The following is a 19,517-nucleotide window of genomic DNA, read 5'->3' on the forward strand; positions in this document are numbered from 1 at the left end:
TTTGGAAATAATGGACGACTTGGTACTGCCCGAGTTTATTAGTTCCAGATAATGTACAGGGCAGAAGCTTTTATCCCGTTTACACCACAGTTGCTAAAGAAAACAAGCTCACAGTTACTGGTAAAAATGACATGTTTTCATTGAGATTTAAATGTCGATAAATAAATTCATACTATTTCATAATTCCACTAAACCTGGTTGTTAGTTCTATTGGTAAACTTAGTTTACCCTCAATTTTATCTTTGTTCTAAATGTTGTAATCTATCTTTTGCAATTGAAGAATATTAGTTCAAGAACATATTAATGGCGATGGAATGTTGTTGGTTGTACTATTTTTTACCTTGTAAAGCCCTGTTTTTAAGCGATCTTGTGAATTTATATCAATAATTCTTGTCAATATTGAGAAGGCTGTATATACAGTACTGTAGCCAGTGATTAGGACATGTATATACTGTAATGGTGATATTTTGTTGTGCCGTTGTTAAACTTGCATATTCTTGTCATTTTCAATGATTTCCAATGATTTGTAAATCGGTCATTAAACAAGTGTATAAATACTGATAGAAATAAAAACAGACAGAGGCCCAGTCTACAATAGTCAAATGTTTATTTACGGGAACGTTCTGCCTATCATTTCCTGTACATTGGTCTATATACCTCACATTTCGTCATAAATGTCCCTCCTCCTCTCAGAAACAATGAGAATATAGTTCACAAGTCTTCTTCTCATACATTGTCTGCCACCTGTTATACAATCTACTACAAGCCCAAGGTCTCTCCCCTCCCTGGGTGGGGACAGAATATCCTGAAAGGAACACAGTAGTAGATAAGCTCCTCTTATCTCATACATTGTCTCACACTTGCACCCTGCTTACATACTAACAAGGAACAAAAAGTCCTTGTCCTAATTCTGACTAAAACTACACACATCCGATTTATAGATGTATGATTCTAATAAATGTCATACAATCATACAATGACAGGGTCGTTTTAGTTATAGTTCTACGTTAAATGTATACATCATTTAGTCATTATTCATAAAAATCCCATAACAAATCTCAACCGTTGATAGGTCTTCAACAACTGGTGAAAATAAGCAGTAACCAATATCACCAGAAGGCTACACTGTCTACAGAAAGTAGTATAACATCTTCTTTGCACTGGTATTCTGCTGAACAGTACAGCGAAAGGAAAGGAATGAAGGTCAACTAGACCTTGAGTCTACACATGCGTTGTAGTGCAAACAACTCCAAATCCACCAAAGTGTTAAACCTGTATGTTCAATATATATCTTAAGCTGCAGTACCTTCCTAACATCACCCGCTGGCGCTTCTATTACCTACAGTATGGAAGTTAGACGTACAAATTTGTCTCTGCCATGCCAGTTGACAAAAGCGTGAAGCAATAGTAAGGTGTCAACACAAAGGGCACTTTCCCTTGGTTGGTGCCCAGGAATGTGTCAGGTTCTTAACTGTTAATCCCTTAAACTCCTGTTGGGGCAAAGCTGCTTTCAGGGCGACCTGTCTGCCTGCACCACATGCATGCGGGTTAAACATGCTAATAACACATTCCCCTGACTCAGACCCAGCTGGGTCCACCCATTGGGACACATTTGGCCGAGCTGGTTTTGTAACCGGCAATGTTGCCTTCTTGTAGTCCTCTTCGACAGATTAAATGCTTAACAAGTGCAGCTGAGGTTTTTGTGGTGTACAAAACCTGCAACCTGCACTCACAGGTGCCCCCAAGGACCCTTAGGGGTGCTTGATGTTTGGCATCCAGAAAGGTTGGTTTTGAGGAAAGCAGGCTGTGTGAAAAAGGGAGATGCTGTGCAGCCTCTCAAGAGTTAACTAAGTTGATTTGTCTCTCTCTCTCTCTCTCTCTCTCTCTCTCTCTCTCTCTCTCTCTCTCTCTCTCTCTCTCTCTCTCTCTCTCTCTCTCTCTCTCTCTCTCCACACTCTCTCCACTTGTTTCTATCTAGGCTTGTGTGTGGAATAGAAATGTGCCAGGCCTTTTGTTAGGTCGGTCCTCAGTACCTCCACTGCCACCCGCTCATAGAATAGGGGCTCAGGCTCAGGGGGCAGAGAGTAGGAGGGGAAAGGTCTGCCACCAGAGACAAGGAGGGAAAGAGGCGGGAGACTCAGCTGTTTGTCTGGGATACACAGGAGGAGAGAGGAGCCCCAACTCAGGTCAGGTACTTTAACATTTATCCAGTCAGGTTCTGTGTGTGTGTGTGTGTGTGTGTGTGTGTGTGTGTGTGTGTGTGTGTGTGTGTGTGTGTGTGTGTGTGTGTGTGTGTGTGTGTGTGTGTGTGTGTGTGTGTGTGTGTGTGTGTGTGTGTGTGTACACGCATGTACAGTGGGGAGAACAAGTATTTGATACACTGCCGATTTTGCAGGTTTTCCTACTTACAAAGCATGTAGAGGTCTGTAATTTTTATCATAGGTACACTTCAACTGTGAGAGACGGAATCTAAAACAAAAATCCAGAAAATCACATTGTATGATTTTTAAATAATTAATTTGCATTTTATTGCATGACATAAGTATTTGATCACCTACCAACCAGTAAGAATTCCGGCTCTCACAGACCTGTTAGTTTTTCTTTAAGAAGCCCTCCTGTTCTCCACTCATTACCTGTATTAACTGCACCTGTTTGAACTCGTTACCTGTATGAAAGACACCTGTCCACACACTCAATCAAACAGATTCCAACCTCTCCACAATGGCCAAGACCAGAGAGCTGTGTAAGGACATCAGGGATAAAATTGTAGACCTGCACAAGGCTGGGATGGGCTACAGGACAATAGGCAAGCAGCTTGGTGAGAAGGAAACAACTGTTGGCGCAATTATTAGAAAATGGAAGAAGTTCAAGATGACGGTCAATCACCCTCGGTCTGGGGCTCCATGCAAGATTTCACCTCGTGGGGCATCAATGATCATGAGGAAGGTGAGGGATCAGCCCAGAACTACACGGCAGGACCTGGTCAATGACCTGAAGAGAGCTGGGACCACAGTCTCAAAGAAAACCATTAGTAACACACTACGCCGTCATGGATTAAAATCCTGCAGCGCACGCAAGGTCCCCCTGCTTAAGCCAGTGCATGTCCAGGCCTGTCTGAAGTTTGCCAATGACCATCTGGATGATCCAGAGGAGGAATGGGAGAAGGTCATGTGGTCTGATGAGACAAAAATAGAGCTTTTTGGTCTAACTCCACTCGCCGTGTTTGGAGGAAGAAGAAGTATGAGTACAACCCCAAGAACACCATCCCAACCGTGAAGCATGGAGGTGGAAACATCATTCTTTGGGGATGCTTTTCTGCAAAGGGGACAGGACGACTGCACCGTATTGAGGGGAGGATGGATGGGGCCATGTATCGCGAGATCTTGGCCAACAACCTCCTTCCCTCAGTAAGAGCATTGAAGATGGGTCGTGGCTGGGTCTTCCAGCATGACAACGACACGAAGCACACAGCCATGGCAACTAAGGAGTGGCTCCGTAAGAAGCATCTCAAGGTCCTGGAGTGGCCTAGCCAGTCTCCAGACCTGAACCCAATAGAAAATCTTTGGAGGGAGCTGAAACTCCGTATTGCCCAGCGACAGCCCCGAAACCTGAAGGATCTGGAGAAGATCTGTAGGGAGGAGTGGGCCAAAATCCCTGCTGCAGTGTGTGCAAACCTAGTCAAGAACTACAGGAAACGTATGATCTCTGTAATTGCAAACAAAGGTTTCTGTACCAAATATTAAGTACTGCTTTTCTGATGTATCAAATACTTATGTCATGCAATAAAATGCAAATTAATTACTTAAAAATCATACAATGTGATTTTCTGGATTTTTGTTTTAGATTCCGTCTCTCATAGTTGAAGTGTACCTATGATAAAAATTACAGACCTCTACATGCTTTGTAAGTAGGAAAACCTGCAAAATCGGCAGTGTATCAAATACTTGTTCTCCCCACTGTATGTGTGTGTTTTGGTGGTACTTGATTGATTCTGACTCTGCTATTACTTCAGACTTCAGGTTGGAGTGCTGAGAATTTGGGAGGGGAGAAAGAATTAGCCAGGCTAAATCTGGGGGGGATTATCAGAAAACAGAAAAAATGCCAGTGCCTTTGTCCAGCTATGCTCCCTGCTTCCACCATCTAACTCATGTACATATTTGCATTGTGTTGGCCTGTGTTTCCTATTGTTACTAGCATTCAAATGAAGCCAGAATCATCTTCGTCATCTCAGAACATGGATTTGATTTCCAGTACCTGACAGTAACTGTGCCGAGGTGTTTGTGAATAGCCACTTTTGGATTCTCATACTCCAGAGGTAAGAGTTATTAAGTCAGTATTTTCTTACTCATATTAATAGGCTACCATGCTCCGTTTGGGGCTAATTACGGTCGTGTAGGCTCTCAATGTGTGTCTAAAGAATCAAGAGTGTTTAGTTGGGTCTACTCTACCTTTATAAAACTATTTGTTGAATGGTTTAAAATCAATTGAAAGCTGCTTTCAATTCATGTTGGCTCTGAATAAGTCTTGACTGACACATAGCTTGTTTGGCAAGGAAAGTGAAAACGACTGAGGGAAAGTAAAATGGAAAATAAATGGAAAGGAACATGGAAGAACCTCAAAGAACATTGCCTTTTCAAGATCATGTAACATCAAACATAACATCAAAATGCATGCTATATTCCTGCCCTTACAGAAAAACCACATTATTTCACTTGTTGAAAGTCACATGATTTCAAATGTGACATTTTATGTGAAATCATGTGAAAACAAAAATGTTTTGGAACACTTCAAGTGATCACATTTTCACATGTGTAGTTTCGTGTAATCACATGTTGCTTTACATTATCACATTATCACATTAACTTCACATAAGATCACGTGATCATGAAAACATGTTTTTGGAACACTTCACGTGTTCACGTGTGAAATTCATGTGTTTTTTTGCATAAGGGTGAGCAAGCTGAGAGGCAGTGTGCTGTCCTGTATCTGACTGGATAGAATGGGTGATCCAGCCGAGGACAAAGGGAAGCTGACCAGCCAACAGGAACTGTGTGTTTCTGACAAGCAGGCCACCAAACGCCCCTGCTGTTCTACACTCAAGGTGCTTAATAATGCTTTAAAATGCACACAAATGAATGTGCATGCACTCTGTCTGCACACGCATCCACGCATGCACACACACACAGACAGATGTGCGAAACATATGCACTCACGTCGTTCCCGCGAGTACACATTGGCACGCACATAAGCATGCACACACAGACAGACACACACACACACACACACACACACACACACACACACACACACACACACACACACACACACACACACACACACACACACACACACACACACACACACACACACACACACACACACACACACACACACACACACACACACACACACACACGTTGACAAACAACCATTGGCAAGCACATACACATGGATAAACACACACTAATGTTCTCTCCCTTGTGTTTGTCAGCTGTTCATCGTGGCCCTGTCATTCGCCTACTTCTCCAAGGCTCTGTCAGGGACCTACATGAAGAGTGCCATCACTCAGATAGAGAGACGCTTTGACCTGTCCAGCTCTCTCATCGGACTCATAGACGGCAGCTTTGAGATGGGTATCAACAATAACATTGAGTTGCTTGAGAATTCATGTAGAGAAACTAGATATTCGCTACAGACTACAGTGTGGTCCATTTTTGTTGTGATTCAATCAGTCTGCTCTCAATACTGTTCCGTTTTGTAGTTGTTCCTATTAATTGATTAACTGGCAGTTCGTCCATAACTCTACCAAACCCCTAACATTGTTTTATGTGCTGCTATGTTGTGGTAGTCTGGAACCCAAACTGTTCTGTTATGTTTAGTATTTTTTTAAACAGAGCTTAAATTTGCGTTTCCAGGCTACTGTAGTGTTGTGGTTTCTTGCAGGTAACCTGCTGTTCCTGGCTGTGGTCAGCCATTTTGGGGCAAAGCTGCACCGGCCCAGGCTCATCGCTGTGGGCTGTTTCCTCATGGCCGTAGGATCATTCCTCACAGGCCTACCACACTTCTTCATGGGACGGTAAAACAATTGAAATACTGGTTAAACTTATACTTGTAGAGATACTCCAATACGGATGATAGTTTCACTTTAGAAATAAAGAAACGTATGCAGTCGCTGATTCATCTCGGTTAACTTAGAACTAAAGTCTTGCGTAATTGGTCAGCTGCTTGATTATGTTATGGGGCTACACACGTTAACAGATGGGATTAAGAGATGCTATAAGAAGGAGCGTAATCGGAATGAGGAGCTCCACCTTCTCTCTTTACAAGTTACGAGCAAGTCCATGGGCCAAATGTCCCCTCCCCTTTCGGAAATCGAAATCTGCTAACACACAAAATAACCAGTAACAAAAAAAACACAGAAACTACTGCCGCTCGTTAGCCTACGCATCCCATTCCTTCCTGACAGATTCTACACAAGCAGTTGTGTTTACGTAGATCTGTCCACGAAAGATTGGTTGTTGATCAGCGTCTCATCTCAACGAATCATGTCATTGTTACACTTAAACTTGAGTCCTTGCTCATCATAAGGCCTGCAGAACATGACATGACAACTAACTGGTCTGTCTCTTCTACAGCTACACATTTGACACAGTCATCCGAGGCTCAATGAATGACAGTGTCAGTATAACTCCATGTCTGGACCTTCTAAAGCAGACAGACATCCCTGAGATCCAGAGGGAGACATCTTCGGACATCAACACAGGTACCAATCGCAGAGAAACATCTTCACCTGTCTCTACCACTATAATTGTACCTTCCTGCAGTAGTCTCGCTTGGCCTGACTTGTCAAAGGCTGAACTAGCATGAGACTTTACTTACAGTAGGGGTGTTAACCCCGGTGTCCTGGCTAAATTCCCAATCTGGCCCTCAACCATCACGGTCACCTAATAATCCCCAGTTTACAATTGGCTTATTCATCCCCCTCCTCTCCCCTGTAACTATTCCCCAGGTCGTTGCTGCAAATGAGAACGTGTTCTCAGTCAACTTACCTGGTAAAATAACGGTAAAATAAAATAAATAAAATAAAACAATACTATTTCTGCAGGCCCTACAGATGCCTATTGGCTTCATAGGGAACCATGGTGCAGCGTACAAGTTGTACATACGTCGTCCCTGATAGAGGAGTTCTACTGTGCACCTGTGTGTGATTCCCTCTGTAGACTGTGTGAGGGACTCCAGCTCCCACATGTGGATCTATGTGTTTCTGGGGAACGCTCTGAGGGGGATAGGAGAGACCCCCGTCACCCCACTAGGCATCTCCTACATCGACGACTTCGCTAAAGCTGAAAACTCTGCTTTTTACATTGGTGAGTTAATTCCACTCGCAGCGGAAGCCATTGTGTGTGTGTGTGTGTGTGTGTGTGTGTGTGTGTGTGTGTGTGTGTGTGTGTGTGTGTGTGTGTGTGTGTGTGTGTGTGTGTGTGTGTGTGTGTGTGTGTGTGTGTGTGTGTGTGTGTGTATGTGTTAACCGTACAATGAATGTGTGTCATTTATTGTAAATATGTACAGTAACTGAGTAGATCAGGCTGTAGGCCTAACTGTGTGTTTTATGATTGACAGCATGTCTACAGACCATCACACTGCTAGGTCCCATGTTTGGTTTCCTGCTGGGGTCGTTGTGTGCCAGTCTCTATGTAGACATTGGATATGTCGATCTGAGTAAGAGAATCACATACTGTACACATTATTGTGTTTAGGGTCCTTTCTACTAAGCAATGTATATTAATTTTGGATCCAAATGAATTCAAAACCACTCGAAAATACTCAAATAATTCCGTTTATGTTATTTGTATTCTCAGTATAGTATGTGTATCAGTCCTTATGATAGAGATGTCTCACATCTTCCAGAGACTGTGACCATCACTCCCAAGGATGCCCGCTGGGTGGGGGCCTGGTGGCTGGGTTTCCTGGTCTCCTCTGTCATCATGCTCCTGTCAGGCATCCCCTTCTGGTTTCTGCCCCGCTCGCTGCCAAAGCAGGGAGAGGAGAGCAAGCTGCCTCCTAGCACCCCTACTCAGGATGGGACAGAGAACAGCGACGCCACCTCACGTCAGTCCATGACGCTGGCTGAAATTGCAAAAGGTAGTCAAGACTTTCATTGGCGATTTTCAGATAGCTTATGAATAGAGCCCAAAGTTTTTCTCAGTCACTCAGGTCATGTGAACAAGAAAAATGCCTGGCACTATTTATGATGTCCAGGAAGTAGAATCCTGTGCCTATTTTCTATGATGGACATTTATATTCCAATACAGGAACCATACATTATATACAGAGCCCTCTAACTGTAAATAATAAAGACTCAAAGCATTCACATAACCCAAACCAGAAAAAGTAACTGTGTTGTATGTTTTTCTCGTATATCTTCAGGTTTCATACCGTCACTGAAAAAGCTGCTGAGCACACCAGCGTACTTTCTGCTTCTGTGTGGCAGCCTCCTGAAGTTCAACTCCTTCATTGGCCTGCTCACGTTCAAAGCCAAGTACATGGAACAGCAGTTTGGCCAATCAGCAGCCAGAGCCAACTTCCTCATTGGTTAGATACTGTAGCTACATGTTTCTCAATCAGCTACCGTCTTTATAAGAGGTTTGGGTCAGAGACAGAGAGACAAGGGCTGCGTTTAGACAGGCAGCCCAAATTATGATATTTTTTCCACTAATTGGTCTTTTGACCAGTCACATCAGATATTTTCCCATCAGCTCTTTTTCAGATTTGATCTGATTGGTCAAAAGACCAATTACTCAAAAAAAGATCTGAATTGACAGATCTGAATTGGGCTGCCTGTCTAAACAAAGCCATAGAAACCTGGACATGCTCCAACTGAAATGTTCCCTCCTGTCAGCATTGATGTTGAATGGCATTAAATAAATAAAAAATGTTCTCTCTTGTCCCCTGTAGGTTTGTTGAAACTGAGTAGAAATGAAACTCCAGTACACTGGTGATCTAATGCATCTTTAGATGCAGTATATATCTTTTTCTGGTAACACTATAGATGTGTGAGTATTACTTTTCCAGGTGTATTGAACCTGCCTGTGGTTGCCGTGGGGATATTCCTGGGCGGTCTACTGATGAAGAGGTATAAGCTTGGCGTTGTGTCTGGAGCCCAGCTGTCTTTCGTCACCTCCTTCATGGCCTACCTCCTCCTCCTTCTGCAGTTTGGCACTAAGTGTGACAACGTTCAGGTGGCTGGGCTGACCGTGTCCTACAATGGGTAAATATGACATCTGATTGGTTGGTTGGTGGGTTGATTCCTTCATTCAATCATTGAGTTCATTCATTTATATAAAAACAAAAAAAGCTTTGATCAGTGGAAAATGAGGGAGTGAGACCAAAACACACATGGGCTTGTGCCGGGGCTCCCTCTTGTGGGAATATACAGTATGGTTGTTACTGAGCCAGGATCCCTGGCTGTTTTTTCACTGTGCCTATGTCATTGATAGTTCAGCAACAATTATTTAAACATCATTATGATTGGCAGCCATTTTCTCTTTCCCCCAGGACCCCTGGTGTGGTGTACAACGGCAACCTGTGGTCAGAGTGTAACAGAGACTGCTCCTGCTTGGCTGGGGAGTGGGACCCTGTGTGTTCAGACAACGGCATCACGTACACCTCCCCCTGCCTCGCAGGCTGCTCCAGCTCTACAGGATACGGCAAGAGCACGGTACAAATACTATTAATGTACCGAGTGTACAAAACCTTCACAGGGATGCTGGCCCATGTTGACTCCAATGCTTCCCACAGTTGGGTCAAGTTGGCTGTATGTCCTTTGTCTTGATGCACACGGGAAACTGTTGAGTGTAAAAAACCCAGCAGTGTGTCAGTTCTTGACAAAAACTGGTGCCCATGGCACCTACGACCATACCCCGTTGAAAGGCACTTAAATATGTTGTCTTGCCCATTCACCCCCTGAATGGAACACATATGTATTCCATGTCTCGATTGTCTCAAGGCTTACAATCCATTTTTTCAACCTGTCTCCTCTTCATCTACGCTGATTGAAGTGGATTGAATGACATCCATAAAGGATTATAGCTTTCACCTGGATTCACCTGGTCAGTCTATGTTATGGAAAGAGCATGTTTAATGTTTTGTACACTCAGTGTAACTCATTGGCATTGAAAAAAAATATTTTCAACAATTACCTTGGGCCTTATCTCCCACCCGGGACGAAGAGGACTAAGTAAGTAATTGCTGATTGGCAATCAAGTATTATTTTGATGTATGGAAAAAAAGATGGTATTCAATTCCCATGTAGAGAAGGTTCTGTCTGGTAGTTGTCCAATATGACATCAACACAAACACAGGATATGGGGTAAACATGGTATTACATCATTACATACTAGGCCCTACTGCCCTGAGACTCGGCTGTAGACTCCTGTGGCTTTGACAGTCGTGTCAAAGAGCAAATACTTTACCAGATCAGAGCAGTGGAAGTCCCTCAGGATAACCCTAACCCTTAGACATGGGTTAGGTGAGTCTACAGCACAGGAGGTTGGTGGCACCTTAATTGAGGAGGACGGGCTCCTGGTAATGGCTGGAACAGAATTCCATTCCATTCGCTCCGTTCAAGACATTATTATGAGCCATCCTCCCCTCAGTTGCCTCCTTTGGTTCACAGCCATGTTGTGTCTATTGTTTGAACTACAAGGTGTAAATAATTGACAGTGTGTGCTCTTATCGCCACTGAACAATGTTGACACTGTGAAATAGTAGAAAAGTATGTGATATGTGCACTCTCTTAATTGCAATAAGAGTACAACGTCAGTCATCATCTAATCTAAAATGATCAGCAAACTGTAAAGATAAAAAATAGGTTACAAAATAGTGAAAGAAACAGCTATATACTATATATATAGAGAGAGAGATTATAGACAATAACAGAGAAACTATAACTACTGTATTTGTTGTTGTTCTACAAGGTATTCCACAACTGCAGCTGTGTGTTGTCCTCCTCTGCACCAGAGGGCAGTACGTCAGTAATATTAGGCCAGTGTCCTCACAGCAGAGAGTGCAGCCGCAGCTTCACTTCCTACATGGCTGTATCGGTACTCAGCTCCTTTATCAACTCCCTTGGGACCACGCCTGGATACATGGTCATCATACGGTCAGTCGCCATGTTCCAATACTTGTGTGACCAACCAGGGTTGGAACCTGGGACACCTGCTGCCACAAGACTGTGTTAGTCTGTGTATGTGATGTGTGATGTGTGTTTGTAGGTGCATCAAGCCCGAGCTAAAATCCCTGGCGTTAGGTATCCAAACTTTGGTGATGAGAACCCTAGGTAAGTCTCAATTTTATCTGTTGTTTGTAAAGACCCCTTGATATCATAGAGGTCCTTAATACAGCATACTGAACTCTGATCTCTTTGTAGGGGGTATTCCAGCACCAGTGTACTTTGGGGCTTTGATTGACTCAACATGTTTGAGGTGGGGGATCAAGAAATGCGGGGGCAGAGGTGCCTGTCGAATGTATGACTCTGATATGTACAGGTAAGTTAATTGTGTGTGTGGGCTCGCGCCAATGTGTGCGTGCGTCCATGTGTGTGTGCATACTCTGAGGTGTGTTTGAATATGAATGAGCAGCAGTGTTGTGATGTGTCCTATCCCCGTCCTTGCAGGGTGATCTTCCTTGGCCTCATCACATGTCTCAGTGGCTCCTCCTACTTTTTCATCATCGCAGTCATTGTCCTGCTGAGGATACAGTTTAGGAGGGAGGGGGACACCACCACGGGACAGCCCCCACATTCATCGCTAGAGATCGAACTTCAGACTCCCCCCAAAACCACTGAACCCCTCAACACACCGAAAGAAATTGAGGTGCACACCCCTAAAGAGGGAGAAAGAGAGGGAGAGCCGGAACAGGATAACTCCCCTCAAACTCAAAAAGACACAGAGGAGGAACTATCCAACACCCAGGATGAGAGAACGAGTGACCTCAGTCAAACTCGCAGCCAGAAAGAGGAGGTGGAAGAGGTGTTCTATAGAAGAGAGGAGGAGGTTACTCCAGATGCCATCCCTTCTGCTCCTGTGAGCAAGGAAGAAGAGAAGCCTTCTGATCAGGCCAACGAGCAGGCGGAGGGAGAGGTCATAGTGATTCACACCCACAGAGAGAAAGACAACCCACACAACCTCTTGGCTGAGATGAACCACACAGAGGTAGAGGCAGAGGGCCTTCAGGGCTAGCCAGTCAGCCTGCCTGCTCTGATCCTCAAGTCAATTGTATTTAAATTCATGTTCATTAAAGATTTGTACTCAAGAATTGAAATGTGCCATTTACTTAAAATTATACTTTTTCACTGTCTGCAACCCTCAAGAAGCAGGGTGAGTCTGGGACTCCCTTTTACTGGGCAAACACATCTTGCATATCGTCATAGACTAGGCCGAAACGTTAACCTTGCTTGAATAAAACAATGCATTTTGATTAAAGTTTTGGGTTGCACCTCAACTCAACGTTGGTTGAGCGCCCTCCATTTTTTGGTCAAATAATACTGTAATAAATAAAAATGTAATAAGTAAATTATTAAAAGCATTAAAATTGCAATTGGGATGTTTCCCACTTATTTACACAACCTACTCCACACTTGCAAAGTGAAAGTTTATAGACATTTTCTGAAATGAATGAAGTAGTAAACAGAAGAAAAGCAGAATTGAAGCCAATTATAGTGCAAATAATTTAATGGTCTATGGATCAATTCCATTTCTGAAAGTCTGATGAATAATTCATATTGTTCCTCCTCTTCCTTGTGGCAGGAGCAGCAGCACACTGCCCTCCAAAGCCTGCAAAAACATCGCCGGAGTGTCCCTTTCCTCGCTCTGCATGGAAAATCCAGGGTCACATCCTTGATGACATCCGGGGTGACCACAGCAACAGAAAGTGAAAAAATAGGGACAGAATGTATTCAAATGTAAACTGTAGGTTCTAAACTCTGGCCAGTTGAAAGGTTCTACCAAGATGTCATGACAAACGGCACCTGTCAGAGTGCTCTATATAAGTGTTACTCACCTGCTTGGATGTCAGCTGGCAGAGTGGCGAAGACAACCATCGTCAGAGTCTTTTCTTCAGGTGTGACGTCCACAACCTCCAAGAGGGAAGAGATGGGCTCTGCCTCTGTGTTAGGGGTGCTGCCTCTGTGTTAGGGGTGATGTCCACAACCTCCAGGTAGGAAGAAGCCAGGTCTGCCTCTGTGTTAGGGGCAATGTCCACAACCTTTAGGTGCGAACAAGCCGTGTCTGCCTCTGTGTTAGGGGGGATTACAACAACCTCCAGGTAGGAAGAGACGTGTTCTGCCTCTGTGTTAGGCAGAGTGGCGAAGACAACCATCGTCAGAGTCTTTTCTTCAGGTGTGACGTCCACAACCTCCAAGAGGGAAGAGATGGGCTCTGCCTCTGTGTTAGGGGTGCTGCCTCTGTGTTAGGGGTGATGTCCACAACCTCCAGGTGGGAAGAAGCTGGGTATGCCTCTGTTTTAGGGGGAATGTCCACAACCTCCAGGTGGGAAGAAGCCTGGTCTGCCTCTGTGTTAGGGGTGACAACAACAATCCTGACAGGCATCTGACAGAGTGCTCTCTATCAGTGCTACTCACCTGCTTGGATGTCAGCTGGTAGTGTGGCGGAGACGTCCACCGCGAGGACAGGGGGACTGGTAGTGTGGCGGAGACGTCCACCGCGAGGACAGGGGGACTGGTAGGGTGGCTGCAGTGGGCTGGAAGCAGCTCTGCACCTCGTCCGCCACAAAGGCACAGACAGAGCTCATTAAAAAAGGCAGTGAGTGGAGAAGGACTGACTAATTCTCCCGAGGATCGACCGCACAGAGTCAAAAGCAGCAGCCCGGGAGAAAGGGATTTGAGAGGAAGGGGCCTTCAACATGGTGGAGAGCTTCTCCCCTCTGGCCGCCGCTGTGCACATGGCCATCCAGCTTAGGAGGATAGGGTGCTCTGAATGGCCTTCCTCTGGCTGAAGCTACAGCGCCAGGAGGAGCCTGGGCACCACCTCCAACACCACCTGTGATGGGCTGAGCAGGTTGATACCAGGCTCATTGGACAGCTCGCACGGAATGCTCCTCACAGCTCTCTCCGCGATGCTGTGGACCTTAGGATCGCGGAAGTCAACAAAAAGGAGAAGACAAAGCTAAACGACGTGCAATGTGCACAGAGAACACTGCCCTAGTCTTTTTCTGCATAGCTCCAGATGTGTAGATGAATGGAGCAAGCCGTTTGCAGGGCAGTACATGGAACACATGTCAGCTGGAGAGGTGGGGTGCATGGAGCGGTGGAGCTTGCAGAAAGCCTCGTGCTCTAAATCCATAATTTTTAGGCAAGTGTTTACTTCCCAGGCCTGCCGTAGGAAACAGGAAGTCCCATTAGTGTAATTTCACAACAGATCTATTCTGCTGTAACAACTAGTTGTTGAAAGGCTAGAAAATAGCTCACTGACTTGTAGTATGTCTCTAACTCTCATTCTCTTACCAGCCGAGCAAGGTCATTCCCCTCCTCCAGGGTTTCCTTCCACGCCCTTTAAATAAAACACAGAGCAATTCAACTTTCCTGGCTTCCTATTTTTCTGTTGTTTATTTTGGCACTGAGGGTGAGTGCTGATGTGGTACTCACCTCTCCCTAAGGGATTTTTTGCCCTGAGACACCAGCCTGTCGCTCATGTGCTCCGTGGTGACATGGGGCGGGACCTGGCCTTGACTCAGGAGCAACAGATAGTGAACCATGAGCTTCTTCTGCAAGATGAGGTAAGGTGTGAGACCGTGCCACGAAATAACATATAATGTGCTTTCAGAAGGGCCTCTCACAACATTTCACAACTGCTCATGCCTCACAATTTGCAAGTGATATTTAGAACTCTTATGACCACCTTCTCTAAACTGTCTTGAAATAAAACTTGTTTTGGGATGAAATCTATCTCTTTTTTTTTTGTTGTTCCTGTTTTTGTGGGATGAATCTTACCTGTTTATTATAATATGTTGCCTCCCAGAAGGCCTGCAGAGTCTGAAAATAAAGGCTGCTTCTACAGAATTCCTTTGAAGAGAATGAAAATAATTATGCTTTATTAGGCACATTATGCACAGGCATTTACAGTATGCTAAAAATCAATATCTCCTAAGATTACCTTAATGGGACCATCCGGAATGCTCCCACCCCTATTCATGGTCAGATGGGGAAGAAATGCAGCACTATTGTCACGACTTCCGCCGAAGTCGGTCCCTCTCCTTGTTCGGGCGGCGTTCGGCGGTCAACGTCACCGGCATTCTAGCCATCGCCGATCCACTTTTCATTTTCCATTTGTTTTGTCCTTGTCTTACACACCTGGTTTCATTCCCCCAATTACTTGTTCATTATTTAACCCTCTGTTACCCCATGTTTGTTTGTGAGTGATTGTTTTGTTTTGTAATACGGTCCGTTATTGTGGGCTCGCATATTTGCGTTGTGTATTTGTGAATATTTGAGTAAATTACGTTTATTACTCACATCTGCTGTCCTGCGCCTGACTCCTCTACACCAGCTACACACAGGCAATATTACAGAATCACTCACCACCGAATGGAGTCAGCCGGAGCAGACGCCATCCCTGTGGCGATAGAGGAGCGCGTCCAGCAGCACGCGACCATGTTGCAACGTCTGGGCACCGTCATGGATCGCAGGCTGCAGGCGATGGATCGTTGGGAGAGAGGAGGAGGTCGTCCAGCGCCTCCACCAACCCCACTACAGCAGGCCCCACTGTCCACCCCTCCTTCACCCAGTCCCAGTGGGATTCGGCTCGCGCTCCCGAGGGAGTATGATGGGACGGCTGCCGGAGGCCAGGGGTTCCTACTCCAGCTGGAACTCTACCTGGCGACCATCCACCCGGCTCCTTCGGGACGTGAGAGCCTGTCCGCCCTCGTCTCCTGCCTCTCAGGCAAAGCCCTGGAGTGGGCCAATGTCGTATGTAGTGAAGGAGACGCGGCGTTGGACCATTACGCAGAGTTCACCCGGAGAACGTCTATTCCACCAGAGGCAGGGGACGAGGAGCACGCAGGATTTCGCTTTGGACTTCCGGACCCTGGCTGCCAGCTCGGGATAGAACGACAGGGCCCTGATCGATCACTACCGGTGCAGTCTGCGCGAGGACGTCCATCGGGAGTTGGCCTGCCGAGACACCACCCTCACGTTGGACCAGCTGGTGGACCTGTCCATCTGGCTGGACAACCTGCTGGCTACCCGCGGACGTCCGGATCGGGGCCTGTCAGTTCCATCCCCCAGCACCTCCGCTCCGACGCCCATGGAGCTGGGAGGTGCTGCGCTTAGGGCGACCGGAGAGGGGCCATTCCCTGCACCATCTGTGGCCGCAGAGGGCACACTGCTGGTCGGTGCTTGGGGGGTGTTCCTCAGGGAGTTGAGGCAGCAGGCAGGGCACTATCGTGTCACCCCAGGTGAGTCGGCACCAGGCTCACCCAGAGCTCCCTGTTGCTCACATGTATGTGTTTATTACATTTCCTGAGTTTTCCCCGCATTCCCAGCATAAGGTGCTCGTAGTTTCAGGAGCAGCTGGGAATTTATTGACCGTTCATTTGCCCATAGTTTAGGGATCCCCCTTGTTCCTGTGGATATGCCCTTCCCTGTGCATGCCCTAGATAGTTGACCATTAGGGTCAGGGCTGATTAGGGAGGCCACCGCTCCACTAGACATGGTTACGCAGGAGGGTCACAAGGAGATAATCAGTCTCTTCCTTATTGATTCTCCTGCGTTTCCTGTGGTGCTGGGCCTACCCTGGTTGGCCTGTCATGACCCCACTATTTCGTGGCAACAGAGGGCTCTCAAGGGGTGGTCACGAAAGTGCTCAGGGAGGTGTGTAGGGGTTTCTATCGGTGCGACTACGGTGGAAAGTCCAGACCAGGTCTCCACCGTGCGCACCCCCTCAGAATATGCCGATTTGGCTCTCGCCTTCTGTAAGAAGAAGGCGACTCAATTACCACCCCATCGACGGGGGGATTGTGCGATAAATCTCCTGGTAGACGCATCACTTCCCAGGAGTCACGTGTATCCTCTGTCACAGGAGGAGACGGCGGCTATGGAAACATATGTCGCCGAATCGCTGGGGCAGGGATACATTTGGCCCTCCACTTCACCTGCCTCCTCGAGTTTCTTTTTGTGAAGAAGAAGAATGGAGGTCTGCGTCGGTGTATTGACTATCGGAGTATCAATCAGATCACGGTGAGGTACAGCTACCCGCTGCCTCTCATCGCCAGTGCGATCGAGTCAATGCACAGGGCTCGATTCTTCACAAAATTGGATCTCAGGAGCGCTTACAACCTGATGCGTATCCGGGAGGGGGATGAGTGGAAGACGGCATTTAGTACCACCTCAGGGCACTATGAGTACCTCGTCATGCCGTACGGGTTGATGAATGCTCCATCAGTCTTCCAGGCCTTTGTTGACGAGATTTTCCGAGACCTGCACGGGCAGGGTGTAGTGGTGTATATCGACGACATTCTGATATACTCCTCTACACGCGCCGAGCATGTGTCCCTGCGCGCAGGGTGCTTGGTCGACTGTTGAAGCATGACCTGTATGTCAAGGCTGAGAAATGTCTGTTCTTCCAACAGTCCATCTCCTTCCTAGGGTACCGCATTTCCACGTCAGGGGTGGAGATGGAGAGTGACCGCATTTCAGCCGTGCGTAATTGGCCGACTCCCACCACGGTAAAGGAAGTGCAGCGGTTCCTAGGGTTTGCCAACTACTACCGGAGGTTAATACAGGGCTTTGGTCAGGTAGCAGCTCCCATTACCTCACTGCTGAAGGGGGGACCGGTGTGACTGCAGTGGTCGGCTGAGGCGGACAGGGCTTTTGGTCATCTGAGGGCTCTGTTTACCTCGGCTCCCGTGCTGGCTCATCCGGATCCCTCTTTGGCGTTCATAGTGGAGGTGGGCGCGTCCGAGGCTGGGATAGGAGCCGTGCTCTCTCAGCGCTCGGGTACGCCACCGAAGCTCCGAGCAAAACTATGATGTGGGGGACCGGGAGCTGTTAGCTGTTGTCAAGGCTCTGAAGACGTGGAGACATTGGCTTGAGGGGGTGAGACACCGTTTTCTCATCTGGACTGACCACCGCAATCTGGAGTACATCCGGGCGGCGAGGACGCTGGGCGTCTGTACGTTCCGTCTGCTGTCCACAACCGGTTGATCTATAGGGCCCACACGTCACCCTCCTCTGGTCATCCTGGCATCGGTCGGACAGTGCGCTGTCTTAGTAGGAAGTACTGGTGGTCCACCTTGGCCAAGGACGTGAGGGTTTATGTTTCCTCCTGCTCGGTGTGCGCCCAGTGCAAGGCTCCCAGGCACCTGCCCAGAGGGAAGTTACAACCTCTACCCGTTCCACAACGGCGGTGGTCGCACCTGTCGGTGGACTTCCTGACGGATCTTCCTCCCTCACAGGGCAACACCACGATCCTGGTCGTTGTGGATCGGTTTTCTAAGTCCTGCCTTCTCCTCCCTTTGCCCGGTCTCCCTACGGCCCTACAGACTGCGGAGGCCCTGTTCACTCACATCTTACGGCACTACGGGTGCCTGAGGACATAGTCTCTGATCAGGGTCCCCAGTTCACGTCCAGGATATGGAGGGCGTTCATGGAACATCTGGGGGTCTCGGTCAGCCTCACCTCAGGTTTTCACCCAGAGAGTAATGGGCAGGTGGAGAGAGTAAACAAGGATGTGGGTAGGTTTCTGCGGTCATTTTGCCAGGACCGGCCGGGGAAGTGGGCGGCGTTCATCCCCTGGGCAGAGATGGCCCAAAACTCACTCCGCCACTCCTCCACTAACCTCTCCCCCTTCCAGTGTGTACTGGGGTACCAGCCGGTTCTGGCGCCTTGGCATCAGAGTCAGACCGAGGCTCCTGCAGTGGACGACTGGTTCAGGCACGCGGAGGAGACCTGGGACGCCGCCTATGTTCACCTCCAGCGGGCCGTGCTGCGCCAGAGGGCCAGCGCAGACCGTCACCGCAGTGAGGCTCCGGTGTTCGCACCGGGTGACCGGGTCTGGCTCTCGACCCGGAACCTGCCCCTCCGCCTGCCCTGCCGGAAGCTGGGTCCGCGGTTTGTGGGGCCATTTAAAGTCCTGAGGAGACTGAACGAGGTTAGTTACTGGTTACAGCTTCCACCCGATTACCGTATTAACCTCTCGTTCCATGTGTCTCTCCTCATGCCGGTGGTGGCTGGCCCGCTCCAGGAGTCTGAGGTGCGGGAGGTTACTCCGCCCCCTTTGGACATCGAGGGGGCCCCGGCGTACTCCGGGTCGTCCCCGAGGCCGGTGTCGGCGCGCTGCTGGAGCCGCGCGTCAAGGGGGGCGGGGGGGGTACTGTCACGACTTCCGCCGAAGTCGGTCCCTCTCCTTGTTTGGGCGGCGTTCGGCGGTCGACGTCACCGGTCTTCTAGCCATCGCCGCTCTACCTTTCATTTTTCATTTTTTTTGTCTTGGTTTTCCGCACAC

At 47.5% G+C, this 19,517-nt stretch overlaps 1 protein-coding gene across 1 annotated transcript; it reads left to right on the forward strand.

The window, feature by feature from the left end:
- Positions 1–1,984: 1,984 nt before the first annotated feature.
- slco1e1 (solute carrier organic anion transporter family, member 1E1) lies at positions 1,985–12,597 on the forward strand. Its single transcript, XM_071332916.1, has 16 exons — positions 1,985–2,191; positions 4,195–4,315; positions 4,951–5,101; positions 5,492–5,633; positions 5,944–6,076; positions 6,636–6,763; positions 7,221–7,367; positions 7,621–7,719; positions 7,909–8,142; positions 8,428–8,592; positions 9,073–9,268; positions 9,556–9,718; positions 10,977–11,161; positions 11,274–11,338; positions 11,429–11,546; positions 11,675–12,597. The coding sequence occupies exons 3-16, from the start codon at positions 5,000–5,002 to the stop codon at positions 12,237–12,239; spliced, it is 2,442 nt and encodes an 813-aa protein (XP_071189017.1). The 5' UTR covers positions 1,985–2,191; positions 4,195–4,315; positions 4,951–4,999; the 3' UTR covers positions 12,240–12,597.
- The last annotated feature ends 6,920 nt before the right edge of the window (positions 12,598–19,517 follow it).

Source organism: Salvelinus alpinus, chromosome 11 (assembly GCF_045679555.1).
Source record: "Salvelinus alpinus chromosome 11, SLU_Salpinus.1, whole genome shotgun sequence".
Lineage (NCBI taxonomy): Eukaryota > Metazoa > Chordata > Actinopteri > Salmoniformes > Salmonidae > Salvelinus > Salvelinus alpinus.